General features: G+C 44.7%; 1 protein-coding gene across 1 annotated transcript in view; it reads right to left on the bottom strand.

Moving 5' to 3' along the window:
- The window catches only part of usp43a (ubiquitin specific peptidase 43a), a 73908-nt gene that overhangs the window by 8951 nt on the left and 38066 nt on the right, over positions 1-26891 (bottom strand). The window contains exons 6-12 of the mRNA XM_027283374.1: positions 25501-25648; positions 14982-15150; positions 12957-13068; positions 7610-7713; positions 5278-5355; positions 5013-5142; positions 1159-1278 (exon numbers count right to left, since the gene is read on the bottom strand). Of these exons, the coding sequence (XP_027139175.1) occupies positions 1159-1278; positions 5013-5142; positions 5278-5355; positions 7610-7713; positions 12957-13068; positions 14982-15150; positions 25501-25648 (861 nt within the window). The remainder of the gene's footprint in view (positions 1-1158; positions 1279-5012; positions 5143-5277; positions 5356-7609; positions 7714-12956; positions 13069-14981; positions 15151-25500; positions 25649-26891) is intronic.

Here is a 26891-nt window from a genome sequence, read left to right as displayed (position 1 = left end):
AGCAAAGTGTAAAAATGTTCTGCCTTTGTGACTCTTACGTTAAAATACATTTAATATTCTGGACAGACAGAAGTTCAATAAGTCAGTTTAGGATTCGGGAAATCATTAATGATCAATAATCATATTAACCACCACCAAATAAATCCAATAAAGATGAGGAACCTTGAGTCCTTCACATATTAAATAAAGAGGTTCTTCAGCTGCTCAGAGAACCAGAGAACCTTTTGAAGAACCATTTAAGAACCTTTATTTTCCTCAGTGTGTGCTGTCACCTTGATAAATTGTCTGTTTTTCTGGAGGTGAGCAGCAACATTAGACAGGAAGGTGCACAGGTATGTTGATTGGTGGAGAAACAGACTTCATGCATGCACTCAAACAAAGGAGGAACGCTGCATGTCGACGGGCTAACGAGGTCTGTGAAGCAGCGAGGACACATTAACACAGTCAGTGCTGATATTTCTGCACTCGTGTGTCCTGGAAACACAAATGTCAGCCTCAGTGTGATGCCTCTTAAAAGAAGAGGCTGACACAAGAACAAACTGTCTTTAAGGAGTTTGAACTGAAACCTTCTCATCTTGTGTTCTGACGAGAGATGCCACCCGCCGCGTATAACGTGATGAAAAATGAAACGCATTGTTCCTTCGCTGAATCGATACAGGACAAAATGTGTCGTCACCATCCGTGCACATCCAGTTTAGCACACTGAGTTTAAACCACGAGACGGAGCAGAGAAAATCAGACGAACGTCTCTCAGATCAGAGTACCAGACCTGACCTGGACCAACGCGTCTCACTCTGGACCAGCTTGATCTTTATTGCACTGCACACACAAGGGAGAGTTCTTCTCTTCAGTTTGACACTAATTTTCACAAATACATATTTAGTTGAGTCATGCACTAAATCTCTTGACTCTGATTAACTCTCTCTTCCACACACCGATGATTCAGCCTTCAGCAGCAGTCCGGGGTTCAGTATCTTGCCCAAGACACTCATGACATGCAGACTGGAGGAGCCGGGAATCGAACCACCGATCTCCAGGCTGCTGTCCCTTATTGTGGCAATCCGACTTCTCATATCCGACAGACGTGGATTTGGAGTTGTGTTCAAATCTGTCTCTGTGAGCTGATGAAGCTGCACACCTGAACAATGATGGGCCTACCTGTCGGAAGCGCTTGAGATGGAGGATGAGGATGTCGGGGAGAGTCCACAGGCTCATCTTCACCATGCCCTGCTGGAGCTGCTTACAGTGGGGACACTTCCAGGCATCGTCCGGGGCCAGCTGCGATCAATAAATCAATCAATGAAATCTCTGTCAAAATATTATTAAAAATGTTTATCCATGAGGTCATTTCATCATGTGACAGGTGACAACACACATAAGCTCTCCTGTCACATGTCACATGGTTACCTGTGTGATGTGACGTCTGACAGCAGAAATCACAAAAACTCATTAGAATAAAATCAAGCAAGACTCGTCAGTTAACCCCTCGTGGTCAGCCGGCGTGGTAAAACGTAACTGATGCTGTTGCTATGGTTACAGGCACTCATCGTCACACTCCCAAAAGTGTTGGTGAGATGTTTAGAGTCATAAAACAAGATGATGAAGATGAAGAGCTTTGCCTTCACTCGTGAACAACAAGACCGAGATACTTGAAGAAGTAGAAAAGTATTAATGTTAATAAAAGTCTGTTAGAATAGGGCCATCCATACGCCGTACACCGTCTCGCTCGTGTGGAGTTCGTCACTTTAAAGCTTCAGGGATAAGTGCAGATCAGAGGAGCACGTTCCTGACGTGATGCTCTGTCAGCGGTCTTTGCTTCGTCCGGATGATGTGATGGACTGTGAAGCAGCGAGGACACATTAACACAGTCAGTGCTGATATTTCTGCACTCGTGTGTCCTGGAAACACAAATGTCAGCCTCAGTGTGATGCCTCTTAAAAGAAGAGGCTGACAAGCTTTCAAACCTTTTCAGACATCAGACATCAGAACCAAGCTGAAAATTTAAATGAGCTTTCACACGTGTGACGTTTTTCATCACTGTGAAGCTGCTGATGAAAAAGTTCAATTCTAACTTCATAAAAACAAGTTTTTATTTAAGTTATGACTGACCCACGCTGTGACGTGAAGCCACAACCTGCAGTTCCTCTAACGTCCACCTGAGGCTGGCTCCAGAAGTGAGTCAGTCTCCATAAGTCCCCATGTCCAAATGTCCAACTTCACAGCAGAAATAAACATGTTTACAGATCCAGTCTAACTGTTTCCATCTGTCTGTATTCGTGCTAAGCTAAACGGCTGCTAGTGGTAGCTTCTTATTTACAGATATGAGAGTAATCTGCTACGTCAGTAAAGTCAGACACATGAATGTAGCTGTCATGGTGAAACTCTGAAGTCTCAGTCGAGGAAAATCTTTTCTGTGCCAACGAGAGCGGAGAGAAACTGGAGGCTTCGAATCTTTTACAGCACAGACGAGAAGAAGAACAGACAAAGTTTCACTGGACGTCTGTTGGACTGTGAACTCGTGATGTTGCAGATGACGCTGATGGATTTGTATGAACTGAGGCGTCTGCAGGAGGCTGCATGGGAACTCACAGATTGTTACTAGTCCGTTCTGAGTCCTGAACCCTCTCTCAGTGATGCTGCTCCATCTGAACATCCATCAGTCACTAACTGAGCTTCTTCTCTGCAGTTTTTCTGCTTTGTCGTCTCGTCAGGTTTGATCTGCTGCTGAGGTCTAAACTGTACGCTTTATAATCTTATTCACAGACTGTTCACACCATGAGCAGGACAAACTAATAAAACTATTCTTATCTTAGAAGAATAGTTTTATTCCTCCCACAGTCCGAGCACATGCAGGTTATCTGCTGTGAGTGTTGTTTGTCTCCGTGTGTCTGTCCTGTCATCCGCGGCGTACCCCGCCTCTCACAACATCAGCTGGGATCGGCTCCAGCCAACGATAAGCAGTTGATGGATGATATTATTATGATTCTGAACTATTATTCATATTTCTATTATAATTATGGTCACAGAATTTATTATTATTCATGCTGCTGTTCATCTTTGTCTCTCTGCTCACAGTTTGTGAGTCTGTAAATAAAATGTTAAAGAGTCGTTCAGGAGAGAACGTCTGTTATGATGAATAAACTGAATATTCTCATCTTCAGTCACAGAGCTGTGCTGTGTTTCATGTGACGGCTCTCGAGCTCCCTGCTGTGCAGCACTTACTCATCGTCTCAGCAGCGACTGTGACGTGTTTTACAGTCAGTGAACCCTCGGTGAGCACGGCTGTGCACGCTATGACGTTCCAGGATGTCTTTATTTGGAGGCCATAAAAAAATGTGACGTGAGCAGTGCAGCTTTTAACGAGCTGCTCATCCTCCGAGGTGATTTCATCATTTTTAAAATGAACCTTGTAAAATGTCTTTCCAGACGCCTTTTAAAGTACTGTGTTTTCTGTGGGTGTGAATATCGTTCATTAACGTCACGATCCTGTAAACATGTACTTCTTCTTCTTCTTTTTCCTCCCGGTGGTCCAAAATGCCTGTAGTACAAACTCTAACACTCCCCCGGTGCTCTGAGCTCACAGTCCAGGCAGCCTGGCTAACAGACTGAGCTAACATGAGCTAACAGCAGCTACAGCTGTCAGCAGTTTACTTCACTGTCCATCATAAACTCTGTAAATCACAGAGAGTCGAGGCGGAGCAGCCGGAGGACAGAACCTAATCAGATCCCGAGCTCGCTCTGCAGAACCGTTACCGCCTGTTCTCAGTGTTCACGTTCCACAAACATGCACCATTGACTTTCTGCATTCTGCTGGGAAAAGAAGCTGTTTTATTATGCATTATTAAAGAAGAGAGTCATGCCTATGGGTCATAACACGCTCTTCTCCTCTGCATTTACACGTGATGCTGTCATTTCTTAAAACTGTTGGATGTGAGGGGCTCCTGATCCCGACGCCTGCAGAGATCCTGCAGGTGTTGGATGGATTCTGCAGCAGTTTAAACTTTTGCCACAGGTGGGAGAAATGTTTTCACTCTGCTTGCTCGCAGCAATCATCTGTCCACAACATTCGCCAACAGAAAACCAAAAAATGAAAGGTTACAGGCGAGCCGAGCCAAGCCGAGCCGAGCCGAGCCATGCAGAGGAGATGAGGCTCCATGACTGACTGCAATCTGCCAGCCCTCCAGGACGTGCAGGGCAGACGATGGCTGACACCTCGCAGCCCGAACAGAAGCTCCCCTCCGGCAAGAGGCTGTGCTCCATCAGGACGTCACGCCATGCAGGAGGAGGACAGCTTCTTCACGAATTCACCCGGACTGTTTTCTCCCCACGTTCACTGCATCTCACACATTAATGCAAACTCCTGGTTTATGAAGCTGCAGCTGGATGAAGTTTGGAGGTCAAATGTAGGACATTTGTCTTCATTCTGTTCTTTCTTTGTCTTATTCTGTAAACTTCTGACAATATTTATGTCCGATTGCAAATAAAAATATGAATAAATAATAAAAATGTATTTGTGTTTTCAGACATTCATAATCCTGTTTATACAGCAAACACTGACGCTTTAACTTCAGAAGAGTTCAAAAATCAATGTTTGGAGGAATAACTCTTCATGCATCTTGGCGTTCTTTCTATCAGGATCTCACATCGATGTTGGCACAAAAACTAAAGCAGCTCGGGCTTGTTTGATGGTTCGTGACCTTCCATCTTAGTCATGAGCTCATTTCAGTGAGATTCAGAGCTGGAGACTGGACAGGGTCCAGGAGACTGGACAGGGTCTTAATCTGGAGGTCCTGCATCCAAACTGGCAGTGTTTGGTTTGTTGTCATGGGATACTGTTGAAACACGCTGCTGTAATGATGACCAACGTTCACATTTGTTCAGTAGTTTCTTCATTTGACTGATATATAATTAATAATATACTATAATAACTATATACTTGATGACTGCCTGTTTTGCCTTCATAAGTAATGTAATCAGAACAAATACTCGAGTACAGCTGTTCATGGTCTCACCTGCTCTTCTTTGGTATACAGCTGGAAGCATTCATCCAGAGTACAGCTATGCTGCTGCAGGTGCTGCTGCTGCTGGTTTCTCACACTCTCTGCATCTTTCACCACCTCCTCCTGGATGCTGCCAAACAGACTGAAGCACACACACACACACACACACACACACACACACACACACACATGTTTGAATCAGGGGGATGACTCGCTGTGTGCGGTAGATTTACAGATTTACAGACGTTAACATTCAGACGTTGGACACAGTGCTTACCATTCTTTAGTCTTGTGCTCCCACTCGATGACGAGCTTGACGTGAGGAGGCCCGCCGGCACCACAGAACTTCAGAGCTCTACGACAGAGAGAGAGAGAGTGAATACACGGCTTGTGATCTGAGTTTAGTCGTGTTTGTGGCTGAAGTCTGTCCTGCTGTTCTCAGAGAAGAATGACCACAGTAAACCTGAGACTTTCTTTGAACGTTTGTTTGTGCCTTCATTTTTATTTCACCTCACACCCCGACAACGGCAGGAGAGACGCTGAGCACTGAGACCTGGCTTCACATCACACATCGATATGCAAACGTGTGATGAGTCATAATGAGACAGGATGCTCTGATCACATTTAACCCTCGCTGAATGCCGAGGACAGACGTTCGGTTTGACGGATCACATGTCACAAAGTTTGATTCCCTTTAAATTCATCTGTACTCTGGAGACAGTCTGGAGATGTTCCCGTTAAGAGTGACTGACGTTCTCTGTGAACGTGTCGGATGCATAAACATGTCATCACTCGACGTGATGATTTTCCACCCACTGCGTGGACACATGCTCCTCTGTGTGATGCATCTGCATGAAGAGGAAACTCTTAGTCTTTATTTCAGGTGGTTGCAAACTCTCCACACATCCGTCCTGCAGAATCAATTCATCCATCTCAAAAACACTCCAGGATTCAAGGACGTGTCATGGAGCAAGACACAGCAAATGTGTGTGTGTTTGTCTTGTGATAGAATAATCAAGTGACACAGACCTGAGAGAATGTGTCACTAAAATAATAACAGACTATCGCAGTGTTTAATCAGCAGCAATACATAATAAAATGTTTAAATGTTTTAATGATGAATTATGACATTTCTAACCTGAACTGTGGAATTCATTTCCAAAGTTAGACAGGGCCACGTGACCTCGTTAGCACGATGGAGTTTTGTTCGTTATCAGAATCAACCAGACAGATCGTTCCACGACTAAGAACAGGCAAAGAGCGATCAACCTGCCGATCCTTCCTGTGTCTGGGTTGAGTGATTAATGAAACATTCTTGCAGAATGATTTGGCTTTCTGGTTCTGGGTTTGAACACCATACGTGTGTGAAGTGTGTGTCTCTGTGTGTCTCTGTGTGTCTCTGTGTGCCTCTGTGTGTCTCTGTGTGTCTCTGTGTGCCTCTGTGTGTCTCTGTGTGTCTCTGTGTGTCTCTGTGATGAACTGTCGACCTGTCAAGGCTCGGCTCCGGCTCCCCACGCTAAGCGTTTATGGAAATGATGTATGAATTTTAAAAGTTGAATTTACTTCAGCTCCAGCTGTGTGTGTGTGTGTGTGTGTGTGTGTGTGTGTGTGTGTGAGCAGTGTGCAGCCTACAATGAAATCCGCCTCACAGAGCAGCAGCACATAACAGACATGAGTCTGTAATTATACAGCTATTAATTTCTGCCATAGAGGCACTGCATACATTATCTCATTTATTTAGTGGTGACACCGTCTATAGCAGCTTATGCTCCTGAAGGACTTCACAGTCGAGCATGAGGCTGTTTCTTAGAGATGGAAAGTGCACAACCTGCGAGATATTACAACTGTTAATATTATTACTAACACATTTTGAGCAGAGCTGTCCAGAGGTGCAGAACCTGAAAATCATCCGTCAGAGCTGACCCCCAGGGAAAAGTTAAGATTCTTATGCATCTGCACAGTGACTGCATCCTCATGATTCAGCTGACTCGTTGGCTCGGCGTGTCTGGAGTTTCTAAAGAAGAAGTGTGTGCACGTGTAACGGAGGCTGAAAGAGCAGCTACTAATAACCTTAAGGAGCCTCATTAAAACACGACGCATGGCTCATAAATGAGATCATCTTAAAGCCGTGAATCACCGAGTGCTTGTTGTTTCATTGTCTTTATTATTTTGTGCCTATACAAATAAACATGACTAAATAAACGCAGCGTTGACAGAAAGGTGTTTAGCAGATGAGCTGACGCATGTGGACACAGATCACATTAACATGTTGAATGAGCAGCAGAAACACTCTCGTTTCCTGCCTGACCTTTGGAGCAGCTCGGCAGAACAGCAGCAGAGATTTAAGCTCCTCAGCCGTACAGCGACACCTTGATTCTCTTTATCACACTCACAGTATTAACAGTCTTTATCCTCAGTCCTCTGTAATCCTCTTAAGGCCCATTCAAAGGAACTGCAGCTTCCTGTCCTGAACATCCATTCACATGTTTTCATGTTTGTGTGTCACTGTTTATGTCATTCCACCTTCAAGGCCACAAGGATGTATTAAAGGAAGTGCACTGTGTGTGTGTGTGTGTGTGTGTGTGTGTGTGTGTGTGTGTGGTTCCTACCTGTCAACTGCAGGGTGGTATAGAGGTCTGCTGTCTTGAGGGGACAGATAGCTGTAGGCTGCTGATCCGCCCACGACTCTGATCTTAAAGAGAAGGCCGGCGTTCTGCAGAGAGACAGACACAAATTCAAGCAACGTTCATCAGACAGACAGACGCCGAGCTGGGCTGACTGCTGTTCGACTAGTCAGTGATATCAGCTGCTGCTGGGGACCTGGATGATGATTGGCTGTTAGCAAAGTTGTCGACTCGCTAGTTTTTGATCAGAAGTAATGTAATCAGAGTAAATACTCGAGTACAGCTGGACATAGTTACACAGTGGGATTACACTGCTTACTTAAAGAGCTTCTACTCCACTTAAAGCACCGTCAGCCTCTTGCAGTAAATGTAATGATGAGTTTCATGTTCAGAGATGATATGAGAAGAAAAAACCCTCGAAGCTTTAACCAGCGTGCTCAGACAGCACGTCGATGAAAGACTCAAATCAATGAAGACATATTTTCACTTAATATGCTGAAACAATGAACAGACTACAGCAGTGTGTGTGTGTGTGTGTGTGTGTGTGTGTGTGTGTGTGTGTGTGTGTGTGTGTGTGTAAAAACAGATGGTCTCACTCAGCCTCAGTCAGTGCGAGGATGACACAGAGTGAGCATTGATCCCTCAAACATTTATGACAAGTGAATCACAGAGGGTGTAATAATAGAAACAAATAGAAGATAAACAATAGATCTAAATCTGAGATCTTTCTGCGTAAATAATTCACATAATTATAGTGGATTTAATTTGACTTGCAGCACTGTATTATAAACTAATATCTGTTTATTATTTTGTGCATATCATGGCTGACACTTTTCAGTAATTACAATTCAACAGCACTAACAAACAAACTACATCCCCCATAATGCCCATGAAAAACAAAACACATCTGCAGTTCTGTTCAGTGTTCTGGACGATGGTTTAAAGTGTGACACAAATAAAGTTGATGAATAAAAATAAGTTTTGTTTGATTTTCCAAAGCTCACAAAGATGACTGTTGTTTGTTTGTTTGTTTGTTTGTTTGTTTGTTTGTCAGCATATCTGCATATTTCACCAACATTCAGCCAGTTATAATTTTGGGTCCTGACAGTGTTGGAGAGAAAAGGTCAGAGTTCGGGTCAGATCATAAATCTGGACGTGTTTCCAACACAAAGGTGAAAATCTAACAAGCTCCCTACGCTCCCTCTACACCTGCTCTACGCTCACTCTACGCTCACTCTACGCTCGCTCTACGCTCGCTTCACGCCTGCTCTACGCCTGCTCTACACTCACTCTACGCTCGCTCTACGCCTGCTCTATGCTCCCTCTACGCCTGCTCTACACCCGCTCTACGCCTGCTCTACGCTCACTCTATGCTCGCTCTACGCCTGCTCTACGCCTGCTCTACGCTCCCTCTACGCCTGCTCTACGCTTACTCTACGCTCCCTCTACGCCTGCTCTATGCTCCCTCTAGGCTCCCTCTACGCCTGCTCTACGCTCGCTCTACGCCTGCTCTACGCTCGCTCTACGCCCCCTCTACGCTCGCTCTACGCCCGCTCTACACTCACTCTACGCTCCCTCTATGCTCGCTCTACGCTACCTCTACGCTCGCTCTACACTGGCTCTACGCCCGCTCTACGCTCCCTCTAAGCTTGCGCTACACTTGCTCTACGCTCGCTCTATGCTCGCTCTACGCCCGCTCTACACTCCCTCTAAGCTTGTGCTACGCTCGCTCTACGCCCGCTCTATGCTAGCGCTACGCCCGCTCTACACTCCCTCTAAGCTTGTGCTACGCTCGCTCTACGCCCGCTCTATGCTGGCGCTACGCCCGCTCCTGGAAACAACAATCCATCCAGACGTCATCAGTCCATTCATCGCTATCATCCTCCGTCACGGAGGGAGATTTCCATCTTCCTCTGACTCAGCAGCGCACGCTGCAGCGCCTCAGGGACTTTCACTCCTTATTATTTCAGTTTGCAGACTACATTTATGGTTCCCAAGTCACATGCAATGGTAAATGTTTTCTCATTAGTATCAGCTGGATTCAAACTCAAGTTATTCGGGGCAGAGAGCAAAGCAGAGTTTACTGTGAGAAAAGAACTTCAGCCGAGCAGACAGAAAGAAATTAGTTAGTTAATGTGCCCACAGGCTCCACAGTCTTTCCTGGCCTTATCTATCTACCAGAGAGTAATGAAGAAGGCCAAATAAGAAGCATCACGCTGTAATGAGTAATTATACAAAAGTTTGGACGAACTTTGGAGAGTTCATTCAAAACAGCTTGTACAGGAGAGCTGAGCTGTTACACTGAGACAAACTGTGTGTAGGTGGACGTCTCACACACAGGCGTTCTTATGATGAATATTAATGTGATATTTACATCACATTAATATTCATCATCATAAGGATTGTACCATTGTTTCTGCAGCGTTGACAGAACGTTCCAAAACAAACATATCATCAGTCTGAAGTGAACTAAAGCTCCCTGCGCTGTCCCTTTAAGAAACATGACACCTGAACAATTCATTACGTGTCCGTGACAACACGAGATAAAGGACGTCACATGACGTCACATGATGTCACATGACGTCACATGACGTCACATGACCACAGACTGACTGTCAGTTCAACATCAGAATAACTAAAGATAAACTACAACTACCAGCGTTACTTTAATGTTAGACCAACGTTACTCTAATGTTAGACCAACGTTACTTTAATGTTAGACCAGCGCTACTCTAATGTTAGACCAGCGTTACTTTATGTTAGACCAACGTTACTCTAATGTTAGACCAGCGTTACTCTAATGTTAGACCAACGTTACTCTAATGTTAGACCAACGTTACTTTAATGTTAGACCAACGTTACTCTAATGTTAGACCAGCGTTACTCTAATGTTAGATCTGATTCTGAATCTAAAACAAGCAAAATAATATGAATAATATCAGTGAACACACACAGATATATTTTTCGGTGATATATTTTATATATATATATACATATATAATGTATATATATATATATTATATATATATATCATATATATATAAGTTATATATATATATATATATATATGCCTAATATAAAATATTTCTCTTCTTCAGATCATCACAGCTGTTACAGTGACAACAAAACAAACAATGATACCAGCTCATTATAATTTATTTATGTAGAAACCATAGAAACCATATTTATTCCATCATCTGCACCATTGCACTTTGACCAGTCCTTGAGTCTACGATGCCTACAGATAGAGACACATGCATATATGTGCATATATTTATATCTTTTAAATATGTTTAAAGTTATTTTTTATGCTTTATGTCTCTTATGTTTTCTGTTCATGTCTGAGCCTTCCTGTCACGGTCCTTGTTAAACTCTATGTGTATGCCTCTGTGTGTGTGTGTGTGTGTGTGAGAGCGAGAGAGCTCGACTTCAACATGTGACCCTCAGACTGAAGCTGTGACTTACTAAAAAAACCTCTGGGTGGCGCCAGAACACTTCACAATGAAGACGCTGTAACATCAGCTGAGTACACACACACACACACACACACACACACACACACACACACAGCCCATAAACAGCATTATGTTTGATGTAGGTGTCTAAATCACACAGTGACAGGAAGTGATCGTCTCATGTCTTCCTTTAAATAAATGAGCACATCGATCACATGATCCCTGTCTGAGGACATCAGGTGTGTGTGAGGACATCAGGTGTGTGTGAGGACATCAGGTGTGTGTGGACATCACATGTGTGTGAGGACATCAGGTGTGTGTGAGGACATCAGGTGTGTGTGAGGACATGACGTGTGTGTGAGGACATCAGGTGTGTGTGAGGACATCAGGTGTGTGTGAGGACATCAGGTGTGTGAGGACATCAGGTGTGTGTGAGGAGATCAGGTGTGTGAGGACATCACATGTGTCTGAGGACATCAGGTGTGTGTGAGGACATCAAGTGTGTGTGAGGACATCACATGTGTGTGAGGACATCAGGTGTGTGTGAGGACATCAGGTGTGTGAGGACATCAGGTGTGTGTGAGGACATCAGGTGTGTGTGAGGACATCAGGTGTGTGTGTGAGGACATCAGGTGTGTGAGGACATCACATGTGTGTGAGGACATCAGGTGTGTGAGGACATCAGGTGTGTGAGGACATCAGGTGTGTGTGAGGACATCAGGTGTGTGTGAGGACATCACATGTGTGTGAGGACATCAGGTGTGTGTGAGGACATCATGTGTGTGAGGACATCAGGTGTGTGTGAGGACATCAGGTGTGTGAGGACATCATGTGTGTGTGAGGACATCACAGGTGTGTGAGGACATCAGGTGTGTGTGATGCTCTCAGGGAATAACAGGCTGATGTTTCTCTTCAGCTCTTTCCTTACAAAGCTGAGAGCTGCTCGCTCTGAGGCCACCTCAAATACTGCCTGTCACCATGGCGTTGCCCATGGCAACGCGACGACCAGCTGTGGGGACTCTGTGTGTGTGTGTGTGTGTGTGTGTGTGTGCGGTGTACAGATCACTTGAACCGTCTGTGGAGAAACAGACGAAGCTGGAGTGGAGATGTGCTCGTCGAGGATCATCGTCGGAGCTCGCGGTACATACCGAGTGAACGCAGAGGTGGAGTTTAACATGCAAGACCGGTGGTCCGCAAAACAAACACACATCACGTAGATCTGAATTCAGCGACGTGTGCACCGTGACAGAGACAGTTTCAAATCTACCAAGAGTCAATGTTTGCTCAGCACATAAAACTGTCATCACTGTGTGTGAATATAATGTCCTGCTGTGCTGTAGTCCAGTGTATCGAGATCAAGACCAAGACCAAGACTGTGAGGGAGACCAAGTCAGAGAAAGACTGAGACAAGACCAAGACCAAGACTGTGAGGGGCTGAGACCAAGTCAGAGAAAGACTGAGACAAGACCAAGACCAAGGCGAGAAGAGACCGAGCGGATCGAGACCAAGACTAGAGTACATCAAGACTGAGACATATTTAACGTGTTATCATCTCCCACAGCCACAGCTGAGGACAGCTGACACCTGTTCAGTTCAGAAATTAGTCCAGTGATTGGCTGGAAGCAGAAAGTTCTACAACCAATCACAGCGATGATTTTAACAAGTAACTCAGACAACGCAGTGATGTCTCAGGTAACTGAACCTTCATGAAAACTGAACTAACGCTCTGATGTTTGAGTTTGGAAGGTCCAAGAAGAAGGTCCAGCAACTCACAGAACAGAGAGGGTGACATGGTATTGGTTATTCGAGGTGTGTGTGTGTGTGTGTGTGTGTGTGTGTGTGTGTGTGTGTGTGTGTGTGTGTGTGTGAGACATTACCTGAGCCTGAGATCCATTCAGCATCAGATAACAGAGCTTGCTGAGGATGCTCTGCTGCAGCTGATCCCAGGAGATGCTCCTGTCCTCACGCATGAGAAATGGAGGTCCAAACCTGAGAGGAGACACACACATACACACACATACACACACATACACACACACATACACACACATACACACACATACACACACATACACACAGATACACAGCTATAAACAATCGAATAAAGAGACAGTTACTGTGAAGTCAATAAATCCTTCAGAAGATTTGAATTCATCTCGGGGAGGCTTATTTAAAGTAGAGACGTGCCGCTGCAGCTTATCGTGTCATCATCATGTCTGTCAAGTGTCAAGTGCATCGAGGCTTTCCCGCCAGCGCCTCGCGTCCCGGACTGACGTTACGTGAGGTCAGCCGCCTGAATGAAGCCGAGGAACCTTCAGTCTACGCCTCATAATGGCTCCTCTGTCTCCGGGTAAAGTCGAGGCTTGTGCCAGCTCCTGACTGCACAGCGGCGGCTGTGTTCGAGGCGATAATATGTGAGTTTAACAAGAGGAGGACGATCTCACACATTATTCAGACTGAACTCCGCCTGACTAACCACGGCTCGACCTGCCCACCACGATCCTGCTGATTCAGCTCACGGAGATAAATGTTCGTGAGATTGTTCTCTGTGATTACCTGTGACAAGTAATACACCCACTTCTATTGAAGTGTCTATTATTAAGTGAGAACATTGTGTACTGGACAAACTGAGCTTCAGCACAGAAGATCAGGCTCAGAGAGGACACGCGATGACTGAAACTGGAGGACTGAGGAGAAATATGAATCCGTCCTTCACTGTCGGAGAAATCTGAGCCCTCCTTATGACTTAAGAGCACTCGTTATGCTCGTTATGGGGTGGGAATAGTTCCTTCGTATCAGAGGATTACGGCCTAGCTTTGGTCATTAGGATAACGCTCTGTGTTACGAAGCACACAATGTCTCATGATGCATTCAGGGACATCATAGTGGAGGGGTGAGGAACACCAGTCAAAATGAAATATACTAAATACTAAAAACAGACAATAAATACTTGACTACTTAAATTTATGACACTATTTTTTACATCACGTGTTTGCTGGAGGAAAGGTGTGGACAGGTGTCACCGTCACCTGTCTGTGAGTCATTCTACTCATTTTAGTGTGAAAGATGTTTTATTTTGAAAAGATACACCTGTCGTTTGTCGGTCATGTGACTCTCGTTGGCTAAAATAAGTAAAAAACAAAATCACAGAGCAGACCGGACATGAGGAACTCACTGTCACTGTCTCAGTCACCTGGAACAGGACGAGCTCAGGGCTCGCAATAATTCAGCGCCATGGTAACTTGTATTTTGTATTCTCTTGTTTTCATGGCGGTCGTATCATTTCATTTCATCATATTTATCCCTCACACCGCGAAGGCCGGCCCGTCAATAAACCGTCTATGATGCAGGGTCAAATGTTGACCCCTGGAAACTCCCCCGGACTACGAGACGCTCTGCTCAGGATGTTTGCAGTGCAGCAGACTCTTCTTTAACCCTCTGGGATCCGAACAGCAGCTGATCGGTCTGAGCCTCAGAGGGTTAAAGTAGCTGCAGAATAAAGCTTCATCCTCGCTCACTTCTCTATCTTATAAGATTCTTTTACTCTTTACTGAGGAGGCTTCAGCTTCCACTTCCTGTTGGACGTCACTGTTCTCTTCACGAAGCTGCCAGCCCTGTTAGAGTAACATGTGGCAGCCGACAGCAGCCGACAGCGCTCACAGGTTAAGTGCTTCAGTTTAGCCACATTGTTCGTCACAGCTCAGGTTTCTACACCGTCGACTTTCAGTTGAACGAGAGCTTGAGCTGCACAAGCTTCATAAAACCAGCCTATGGCGTTCATACGATACGTCTACAGGTCAAACCTGAACACACTGCAGCTGGACCAGCCCCAACAAACAGATTACACATCCTGAAAGTCTCAGAAAAGAAATCTGGGAGAGCCGACTGCTGCTGCTGCTCACCGGACGGCCTGCTGACCAGATCCTGCCGTGTTACAGATGAGGAGGAGGACCTTTGTGGAGCCGCCCTGGTTCAGGTACTCAGAGGACAGCGTGCCGGACGGAGGTAACCTCTGACCGCCGGGTCCAGCTGTGGAGGTGTAGGGCGACGAGGGGAGGCTGTGATAATACCCTGAGCAGAGCAGAGAGGTGGAGACGTGTTTAGTAAAGGCTGACGTACAACACACACACACACACACACACACACACACACACACACACAGGAATGGAAAGAATTCATGTTTAAACAACAAAATATTGATGCAGGAGTCGAATAGCTCTGACATCTGGACGAGTTGATGTTCGTCCTGGTCTGTAGTTCTGCTGCTGAGGGTCGTGATGACTGCAGCAGTGTGTAAAGAAGATTGACATTCATGTGATCACCTCATCAGAATCTCATTAATGAGACACACACACATTGGAACAGAGCGGCTGCCGTGCATGTGGAGGTGATTTAAGAAAAGTTTGAAGCGGTCTCTTCATTTAGTTTCAGAGCTGAGAGAGAGGAGGTGACCTGCAGCAAACAGCCACAGGTTTGTATCGACCGCTGGGCTACCAGCGAGGACTACCAGGCTCATATGTACCATAAAACAACTTATTACTATATTCTCATGACAATAATGTTGTTTCATCCCACATCAGTGCTGTGTACTTCACACCACAACCTTCCAAACTAACCACATGCTCACGCTGCCCACACAGTCTCAGCTGTATGTCCTTTCATTTGCTCCACCATGTTTCAGCAGTAAAAAAACAAAACAAATGATCTTTGTTTATGCACGGGTAAAAGAAATAAGATGTGAATAAGTTGTAAGTAACAGTGATGTCACACCTGATCAGACTTATTCTGTTAAACTGTGACTGCAGAAACATTTTAGAACAACACACACACACACACACACACACACACACACACACACACACTGATTAATAGTGAGTAACAGCTGAGGGGATACAGAAGGCCCAACCTCTCGTCTCCCAGGAAACATAAACTTTGACATTATCAGAGGATTTAATTAAACAATGCTACAAACCCTCTGTGCAATTAATCACTGCCACCTTACACACACACACACACACACACACACACACACACACACACACACACACACACACACACACACACACAAAACAAATGTAAACACACCCAGGAAAGTGTGTTTGTTTGAATAGATGTAAAGCTCAGCACACAGATTATTAAAACACTGAAACTGAATCATTGGAATTACAGTGAGTAAATATCTGACACTGACAGACAGGAAACAAGTCCATGTGACATTTTCTGCCTTTAGATGCTCAGTCCATCTCCCTCCATCCTCTCCGTCACCTTTAACTCGGGAGGTTAAAACATGAAAAGATTTTGTTTCAAGTCAAACAGCAGCTGACCATTTGATATCTGTCTCTGTCTCTGCATGGTCCAGTCTGAACTTCATCTGTAGGTGCTGCTGCCTGAGGGGTCGGAGGTCACGGACACTCAGTGCTGGTTCTGAGATTTCTCTGATTCTCTGAATCTTTGAATGAGATTCTGGATTGTAGACGGTGAAATCCAGAAACTCATTCAGACTGTGAGTCCACAAATGCTGAAGGTGTTGGACCTCGCCCCGTCCTTCATGTGAACGCCTGAGCCTTTCGAGGACGCCCCTTTAACATACAGGTGGAAAAGGACTTTTTGTTTGTTTTACAACTGAAACCAGGATCATGTTGAAAATCACCCTGATCTCTCTCTGAACCTGAACTAAGACTTCCCCATGGAAACATGGATGCTCTAGTTTTAAAGCTTTCACAGGATAAAAACAATAAGAACTGTTCTCAGTTCACCAGCAGCCGGACCGCAGCGTGTCCTTTCACAGATAGAATCATGCGTGGCGAGCCCACATGCCTCGGCTGCTCTGGGAGAACTTCTCATTCTCACCTCCTCTTCCTGTCCTCCCTGAGACGGACAGAGGACGGCCACGCATGGACGGAGGTGTTAGTGAGGTGGAAAAAGACAAACAAAGGAGGGAGGAGTGAAAGGAAAGAAAACATGTGATGTTTCGATTTGATGATCAGGACGATGAAGTGATGCTGCTGTTTCTAATGTGATATCATTCATTAAAAGATAAACACAGAGCATGAAGTGAACTGAGGGAGACGGAGACGACAAATCTCTCTGTAGACTGGAGGTGGCACGTTAATGAAACACAAGAAGAAGAAGATACTACACCTCCTCTGGCACTCGCTGTCCTCCACTTCTCCCTTCAGTATTATCTCCTCTCCCTGGCACTGTTTATCATTGTCACTATCTGTTTTCTCCCCCCTCCCCTCCCCAGCTCTGAATCCGCCCTCAGCTTCATGGACGCAGTCAGAAGATTGAAGAGTGTTTTAAATCTGCAGGATGAACCGAAGGTCTCTGTGCCTGGAGGACTCACTGTGCGTTCATACATCTCTTACATCTGAGACACTTGCAAAGTCTTTTCTGTCTTTGGGACTTTTGCTCTTCAAAGACCCCAAAGACGACTTTATTCTGAAGAAGTGTGAGGAAAGTATCTGCTAACTGAGCTATTCAGTCAGAACATGAACCCTCCTGAATGTTGCTGTCACTCAAATCAGTCAACAAAGCTCGTGGACCAGAAGTGTGCAGCCCGCTCAGTCCTCCCTGACGACTCTTCGGTGAACTCTCCCCCAGAAATCAGCCTCGGTCCGGGCAGAGAGAGCCGGGTCAGTCCCTCTGTTCACTGATGGAGACGATGTGATGATGAACTCTGCACGGCGGGTCAGGAGCTTCCAGACGATTATAAACCCAGCAAAATAAAATCAGACATCAACGTAATGATGAATATTTCTGGTTCTTGTTATTGATGACAACTTAAACTATAAGTGAGTTAGAGTGTTAATATGTGCAGACGGTGTCTGTGTCAGTCAGACACAAAAGCCTCATTTCCAGAAGATCATCGACGTCCTACTTTCAGTTGTGTGTGTTCGTCACTGATGGTAAAAATAGAATGACTTCTGACACAAGACCAAATGAGTGACCCGTCAGTGCGATGCACACACCTGGGTAAAAATACCCAGGGGGCCATGGGCCTGGATGAACCAGAGGTCCTGGCAGCAAACAGCCTTCTGACCACAGATGACAGCAGAGCACCTGAGCTTTCTGCCCACAGTGAAATGACAGAACTAAATACAGCTGGTGCTTCGCTCTGACCCGTAAACCTTCACGCTGCTCTTCTCTTGCTGCACAGTCCAGCACCAACCAGTCGACACCGCTGCCGGCTCAACAAAAGCTGCAATCACTGAAACTCTTCTTGGTATTTTACACTCTGTTGCATCATGTTGCAAATAATAATTCAGCAACGTTCAGTCTGCACCACAGCGCTCAACATTTAATATCTGAAAGAACAAAACACAAACTGTGAACATGTTGTCTTATGAAAAAAGCTATTAAAGACACATCCTGTAACTTTCCTCTGATGATCTCCTGCTGATCCACACTGACCTGTGATCAGGTGACCCACACTGACCTGTGATCAGGTGATCCACACTGACCTGTGATCAGCTGAACGGTGTCTCTGCCTTGCCCTGCACTGAGTTACTGTGGGTGTTAGTACAGACTGGTGGGCAGAGGTTTGCACCATTTGTGTGTTTCTACACGAGGCAGCTGCTGTTAGCTCCCGGGTGGTTTGAGGAACACGTCGTGATGATCAGAGCAGCGAGTGTAGACACACTAAATTTTCTTTCTTATTTTAAATGATGAAATGAGCTGGAGGGGCAGCAGCTCCCCTGTGAACGCTCTTCACTGAGTTCGCTTCAGGCAGCCTCTAATTGTCTTAATGCGACTTCACGAGGAGTGTACTTAATATATGTACTACTTCTGTTCATACACACATGGGAGTATGTGGAACCATGTGTTTCCATCCAATCCTTTATGTTACGTAAGATAAGCTCATTGTTCTCAGTTATTGACTGAAAAATGGGTCAGTTTATGTGAAACACTCAAAGATACTGACCGTGTGTGGCAGTGGAAATGATTCGTTGTTTGTTTTGAGTGTATACGTGAGCGAGCAGCTGATTGGAGGATGTGACTCTGACTCTCCACCTGTGCACAGCAGTGATGCGCGGGTGTTTGATCGACCTGCACCGGCCGACGTTTTAAACTAACCCGCCCGAACCGCAGCAAATAATTGTGAAGTATTATACCCAACCCGCTACCTGACCCGCATTTTTAAAAGTAGTCTATACTTTTTCTACCTCCTGCAGAGCTCGTGACATCTCCGCGCCAGTTATTCAGCCAATAAAGTCTGTGTATTTCACAGAAAATTTTGTCTACTACATAAATTACAAAACTTTACTCTGCATCTTTATTTCAAACGACCCGCCCGGCCGCGACCCGAATATCATTAAAAATATTGTTTGGTGGGGCGGTCAGTAGCGTAGTGGGTTAGGCGGCCGCCCCGTGTGTGGAGGCTATAGTCCTCGCTGCAGCTGGCCCCGGTTCGAATCCCACATTGGACGACCATTCACTGCATGTCATTCCCCCTCTCTCTGCTTCCTGTCTATCTTCAGCTGTACTATCATAAAAGGCCACAAAAAAATATTGTTTGGTGACTCGTGACACTCGGGCACCCGCTCAATTTGGATCAACCCGTGCATCACTGGTGCACAGCCCTCAATAACCTGATGAAGAACGCTGTTTGTAAGAATGCACAGAGATTAGTCCGTCTGTCTCGAGCGTACATGCCTTTTGTCCTTTAAGAAACCCCCTTTTCTTCCACCTTTACCTGGGAGTCCTCTCTCTTTTCTTAAACACACAGTTTTGGCCTCTGCTCTGCTCAGATCTTGGTTGACTCCTCCATTATCCTGCCGACGTGGCCGAGCCTGGGCACCGAGTAAACAGAGTCAGCATGCTGAGCTTCCCGGAGCAGCATCACGGAGCTTTATCGCTCCATTTATGTGCAAATCGCTCAGATTGTTGGAGGTGAAATCGGATGCTATTGTGACGCTTTGGCTCTAACTGACTGTTCAGTGTTTTCCATCATGAGACCTCTAAATGTGAAAGCTCATTAATGAAGCTGAGAGCTGATTCAATATCACAGGGAAGCTTTGCTGTTACTCAAACACAGCAGGCAGTGACGACAGAGGAAAGCAAACAGAGCTTTACATTTCCATGCTAATGAATGAGGTCTATGTTTACAGCCCTGAATAGGAGCCTCAGTTTCTGTGCATCGCAGCCGTGTTACTGTTGTTACTGTTGGATACAGTCACGTCTGTCGCCTCAATCTGAAAATCTGTTTCATATTTTGTATCCTGCGCTACCGGAGCAGCAATAACACGGTGGCAAAAACATCATTTTCAAGATCACAGAGGAAAAGGAGGCGAACGAGGAGGTGTGATGATGAACCCCACATCACATCATCATGAGCTGCTGCATGTCCACGCTCTGCTGTTCACTCTTCCCTGTCAGCTCCGGCTGTAAAACACATCTCAGGCCTCATCTCTGCCGCGGTCTGAAGAGGACAGCACATGACGTGCATGAAGACTTGTGTCATCAGACTCACTTCTGCTGTTTTAAAAGTCTCCGTACAGCTGTCAAGTGACCTAAAAACTGTCCCGCTGACAGCGAAATAAAGACAGTCCTGGGAGAACATCAGGATGTGACACGTCATTCTTGCTGCACGCTGATCTGAAATCTCTGAGAACACCTTCAGGCTAAAGTCGCTGCTTCAGTTTCCACTTTATTACATGTTGTCCAGCTATTCTTGCCACTGCTGCACTGACTGCAGTCAAATCTGTGTCAGTGTGGAAAGTACAAGCAGTGATGTTTAAAATGATCATTACATAGAAATGAGTATTTCCTGATTGTCCGGCGGCTTCTTGCTCGCTCACTCTCTCCTTTTCTCTTCTCAGCTTCCTCCGTCAGCGTCCTCTTCACTCTCTGCTCCTCTGCCATTATTACTTCTTCTTCTTCTTCTTCTTCTTCTTCTTCTTCTTCCCGGTGATCCATACATCTGTGGTACAGCTAACAGACTGAGCTAACATTATGAGTTATTGATTATGGCTGAATAAACATTAAAACATTTTGTCTGTGTGACTAAAGTGCTAAAAAAGCTTTTTCAGCAGCTCGGCAGAACAATAAAAAGTGTAATGCTTGTTGAGTTGGTTTCATGTTTAATCATCTTTGAAGAAGATTTCTCCTGTTATGACTCAAACCCAGTTTTATGAACATAAGTTGATTTGCATGTCATTTTGTGACAATTAACCATTTTTACAGCTTTCCATTCATCATGTCTGAAAATCACAAATGTACCCGTCGTCGATCAGGGTGGAATAATCATGTGGTTTATGTTTCCTCATGTGCGATCAGCAGGCTCTTATTGAGAGTTAATGACGGTAAGAAGAGAAGCTAACGCAATTAAACACACGCCACCTACTCCCACATCAAACCTGCTAATATGAATGAGACTTCTGCAAAGAGCACGATGAACATTGTTTCTGAGTACAAGCGGATCATTTCTGATCACGTCTCTACTGTAAATCTAAAAACAAGCTCCTGGAAGCTGGCAGAGGGAGATCCTGACCCGCCGTGCAGAGTTCATCATCTCCATCAGTGAACAGAGGGACTGACCCGGCTCTCTCTGCCCAGACAGAGGCTGTTTTCTGGGGGGAAGTTAGTCAAAGGATCGGGCCGGGTCATGCAGACGTTTAACAGTTACTACTATACCACGGTACTGTGGTTTGTTATGACAGTTCACAGAAGAGTCTGCAGGGACAGCTGACCAGAATTTTTCTTTCCGATGTTTTTTACTGAAGATGTTTAAAAAACTACAAATGTCACGTATCAAACTACAGATGAAGTTGAGTGTTGTGATGGTCGGTTTCTTTCTGTGTTAGAGACAGACGCTCATTAATATGCCAAACAAACAAACATGTCGAGCTCAGCAGGCTTCCCCATATGCTCATCCATCGAGAGCTGTTACTCTCTCACAGAAGGTACAAAAACAAAAAACCTCAGGATGGACAGCGGCAAAACTGAAGCTGAAGGCTTGTTTAGTTTGAGTAAGAGCTGCACTGTACGACATAATATGATGAGTGCCAAGTCAAACAACCTGTCACCAAAGTTTGGACTTTTGTCGCTTTTTAAATTGTCGAAACACTGACGACATCAAATTACCAAAAGACTTTTTATACACTGTAAAAACTGAACAATGAAACCAAAATAAACCAAGAGATGCAGAACAAAAAGACAGCCTGCTAATTATACTTTCTGTGAAACTTTTAAAACCACTGTACACAGAAAACACGGCCATGCATCATCTGTTATCTCCATGATGCCACCCCGAGGTCTCAGCAGTAATGTTTGTGTAAATTCACGCGCTCCACTTCATGAAACATGACATAAATCCAGCTGGGCAGCGTTATGATATCCTGGAATCTGGTCTGCCGTGATCTTATGAATTATTCCGAGGTAAGGGCCATTCATCATTTTCACCAGATTGCTCACAAGAATGGAAGTCACATTTCCCAGTGAGCACTTGAGTGTGATTCATTACAAGTGTATTTCTGTGTGTGTGTGTGTTTCCTCTTGAGGGCTGTGTATTTATGAGCCTAATTCTAATAGATCCATTACCTACTTGACTTACACAGTAAATGTGTTTCCATCAGGGAGAGACAGAGAATTATGGGATCTGTGATTCAAACAGAAATGTAAATTTTCTGTTTCTGTTTTTCAGTTCAAGCTACAAGATGCAATCCACAGGATGAGGGATGCAAACTTCAACATTCACAAAGAATATGAATTAAAATGAGTACAAACCTTTATCCATGGCATCCCTTAACAAAACACCCAGCAACCACCATGTGCTGAGACCTATATCTGCAGGAAAAAGTTTATTTTTGCATTCAATGTATATATGTATCTATGTATTTATGTGAGGCTTTGTACAGTACATCTATCATTAAAGCCTGGGTAAAGTCAATTATGTTGCTGATTCTGCAGTGCTTGATAAGTTACTTCTGATATGCAGCTAAAAATCGATTCTTAATTAAAATTCAGTGCATTATTTTGTAATATTCATATTGCAGAGAAATGTTTAATTATTAAAAACATTAAAGTTACATATTTTTAATTTTTAAAAGAAAGTCTTTGAAGCAGACAAACATGAAGTGAAGTCCTCTCTTTGAGAGGTAGTCCCCAGTTTAATTAAATTAATTAAAGAAACAGAAGTCACCACTTGGTGGGTACGGTGTGAGAGTCCACTGTTGGTACTGAAGGCACGTATCTGTGTGTTTTTGCCCACGCTTGTTCACGTTGACACGACTGTTCCTGTGAGTGAAGGCTCACTGTATGAGTGTGCATGTGTTCCCTCTCTGTGCTGTGACACTGTTTTCACTGTGTGAAGTGACAATAGCAATGCCTCCTGTTGAGAAAGTGAAGAGTCTTCATTTTTCATGAGCACTTTGAGCACATGTGTGAATTATTAATGTCAGTCTTCTTCGGGGTAACAAAAACCCACGTAAAGGTTTCACTCAGCAGTAGGTCGGTCGACAAACACCGCAACCTCCAAACCCAGAAAGATCGCCGTTAATGAAGTAACATGACTCAATTAAGGCCGTCTCGGACGTTTACATTGATCTGTTGAAGTAATTGCTGTGTAGCTTTCAAACACAGGTCTCTATTTAGGAAAAGTGACAGGACTTTTGCAGACGGAGCAGCTTATCTGCTCATGCGATAAGAGAGATTTACAGCTCCATCCTCTCAGCATGGCAGAAGCTCTGCTGGAGAAGAGGAGCGAGTGGAACGTAAAGCAATCAAAAGAAAAGAGAGTTCACACAAAACTTTATTGGCCACTGGCTGAATTAAAGTCAACAAGGAATGGAAAGCATGTTCAAACGCTTCTAGATAAAGAGGGACTTTTGATTAGTGTTTACAATAGCCAATAGCATGCGTTACATCCTCATCAATATGCATCGTTGGTAGCATCATGAATGCCAGCTTCTACCTTCCAGTGAACGTGGCCATACATCGAAACCTTCACACTTTCCGTACACTAACGTCCAGCAAGTGAAGATATAAAATAAGACTTTTATTAATGAAATTCAAGAGTTTTTAATCTTTAAATCTTTAGAGAGTTAAGTCATTTAATGCCTTTTTAAAGGAGTATGAATTGAACTGTTCAAACCCTGCAGATATCCTGTGATAACACAGAAATCTTAATTAGGCCTAGATGTGACATTTATTCCACTGCTCTGGGAAGTGGGAAGCACAAGACGCACATTTAAAGGGCAACTAAAGCGATTTAGTTATACTTTCATGAAGTACGGGAACCCACAAGAGACAGATTTCAACAAGAATAGTCCAACTCAAAGCTGCAGAGCTCGTGTTATCCTGAATTTCAGGTCCCAGGACAGATCACGCTGCAAAAACACTGATCCTACACTTTCCACAATGCATGCAACAGTATCTGTCCTGCATGATAAACGTCCACGCTTCAAACTTCACTCCCCTGCTCTCTAACTCGTCTTTAAGACCAAGTTGAGATAACCCTGACCTTGTACAGGAACACTTCTATCTATTGCTAGTTAGATATTTAAGCCGGAACAGTGTGTGCCCCATTGTGTAACTTTTCTACCATAGATTTTAAATCATGTTGATGCTACGCTGACACGGCAAAAAGACCAAAGAGGAAGCTAATAACAAAAAGGAGAGAGAGGGCAAATGAAACAACACTGGATAACATTAAGTCAGTCAGTCCTTACCGACTCTTCCCGGGAAAACAGCACCGATCTCTGCCAATAAGACCCAAGTAGGTCCTGCTGATTACTGACATTTAGAAGTTGACCTGCCCAGTCCACCCGACCAACAGCATCCGCCTCCCGCCATGAGAACCAGGTAGGGTCAATATCTGATGTGACTTTATTGGATGCACCACGCTCTCCGTAACTCTCACAACAGAATCTTACAGGGATGATTAAAAAAACAAGATGCCGACAATCTGAATCAAATACAGAGTGAAGAGTGTGTTTCAACAGTCAGTCAGTCTGCTTTAGAAAGCAGCAGTGTGTGTGTGTGTGTGTGTGTGTGTGTGTGTGCGTCATTATACTCGTCCTCATTGTCATGTCGATGCATTCAACAGCGTCTTGCACAGAAAGGTTTTTTAAAGGGCGGCGATGATGCAAGTCTGACTCAACCTCGACCTGTGTCTGTACTTCCTGAGCTGTTTACCTTCTGAGCACGGCGAGCGAGAACATTCAAACTCTCTGACGTGGCCTTATCTTCACAGACGTAACTCAAACTTTGCTTTGCAGTGAAGGACCGGGCTGCCGTTCAGACGCTGGCATTTCATGTTTCATTTGTTTGGGTGCTGTCATGCGTGAACGCAGGCACAGTCGCTCGCCTCAGCAAATTAAAACGTCTGCCTGTGAAAACTTCGGTTCAGGAAACATCAGAGTGAATCAAAGTTCCTCAAGATGACGGAGGGAGGCTGACATTTGGCGTTGCCGTGGTTACCTGAGTGCGGTGCGTTGGAGCCTCCACGACTGTGGAGGAGAGGAGCCTGGAAGGCGTAGACGACGTCGCTGTCAGCGATCGCCGTCAGGTCGTCCTCGTCTGAGAAGGAACGCTGGAAACCCGTCGAGTACAACTCCACCAGGATGACCTGAAGACAGAGACACACGGTGAAGCCTCGAGCAGTCCTCGCTCAGCTGGACCAGATTCATTTTATTTCTGTGCACTGAAAAACTAATTCACCCCAACAACATGTACAAAAAAAAGTCCTGAGGTACTGTATGCAGGCAGAAATAATACTCAAATATATATACACATTATATTTATCATCACAGAAAGTCTTCACGTGATGACCAGAGAAAATTCTCATTTGTGATTTGACAAGCGGGCATGCAGGTAACCATGGCAACAGCCCTTCCCTAAAATGTGATGCACGGTGATTTAATTGTTAGCGGTGAAACAGGCGCAAGGTAAATTATCAGCTGATGATAAACCTGATCAGCCACCGTCAGAAATCACAACACAGCCATTAATCAAACCAATAACTAACATTCAGACAACCTTATCATACCGAACAGTTAGCTAGTGTTCCTGTAGCGTTGCGTGTCCGTAACAAGACGAGATAAAGGACGTCACATGACCACAGACTGAGATCAGTATAATCCACACAGATAAACTGAGCTTCTGTAGTAGAACTGTTGTATGAAAGAAACATTACACTCAGGGTCATGTTGGTATTCTGAATATCAGCACGATGTGATTATCTTGTTATTCAGTATAACAGCTCTCTCTGTCTCTGTCTCTCTGTCTGTCTCTCTCTGTCTCGTGCTATCATTTCATAATGTTTGATTAAACACAGACGATGGTAGAAGGTCTGGAGAACATGTTTGAAAAGTGACAAAGCTTTTCTGAGTTTAAAGGAGAGTGTGGCACAGCGTCCTGAGAAGAGTCGAATCAGTCCTCAGAAGAAACTCTCGGCCTGTGAACTGAAGTCAGTTTCCTCATCAGGAAATGAACCCTGGTCAGCAAAACAATCCAACAGGAACGCTGAAAGAACGCTGAAAGAACGCTGAAAGAACGCTGAAAGAACGCTGAGCGCTTCCCTCTGCTAAATATAATCACACCTCATTTCACGGCCTGTTCTCTGATCTGGACGTCTGTCCGTCGGGAAATCAAACAGTGACATGGAGACAAATCTATGCTCAGGCAGAGACATAAAGACATTCATGTCAGACTGTGACTGCAGAGCAGAGATGAACACACAGGTGTGTTTGTGTCTTTTTATTTTTATCTTCCAGCAGTATTCATCATCTGTTGTCGGGCAGATTACAGACAGAGTCCTGTCTCACCTGGGTTACCTGTATCTTGTACAGTTTTAATACTGACTAACATCG

The sequence above is a fragment of the Larimichthys crocea genome, chromosome X, assembly GCF_000972845.2.
Source record: "Larimichthys crocea isolate SSNF chromosome X, L_crocea_2.0, whole genome shotgun sequence".
Lineage (NCBI taxonomy): Eukaryota > Metazoa > Chordata > Actinopteri > Sciaenidae > Larimichthys > Larimichthys crocea.
This window is presented reverse-complemented; position numbering and strand designations above follow the sequence as displayed.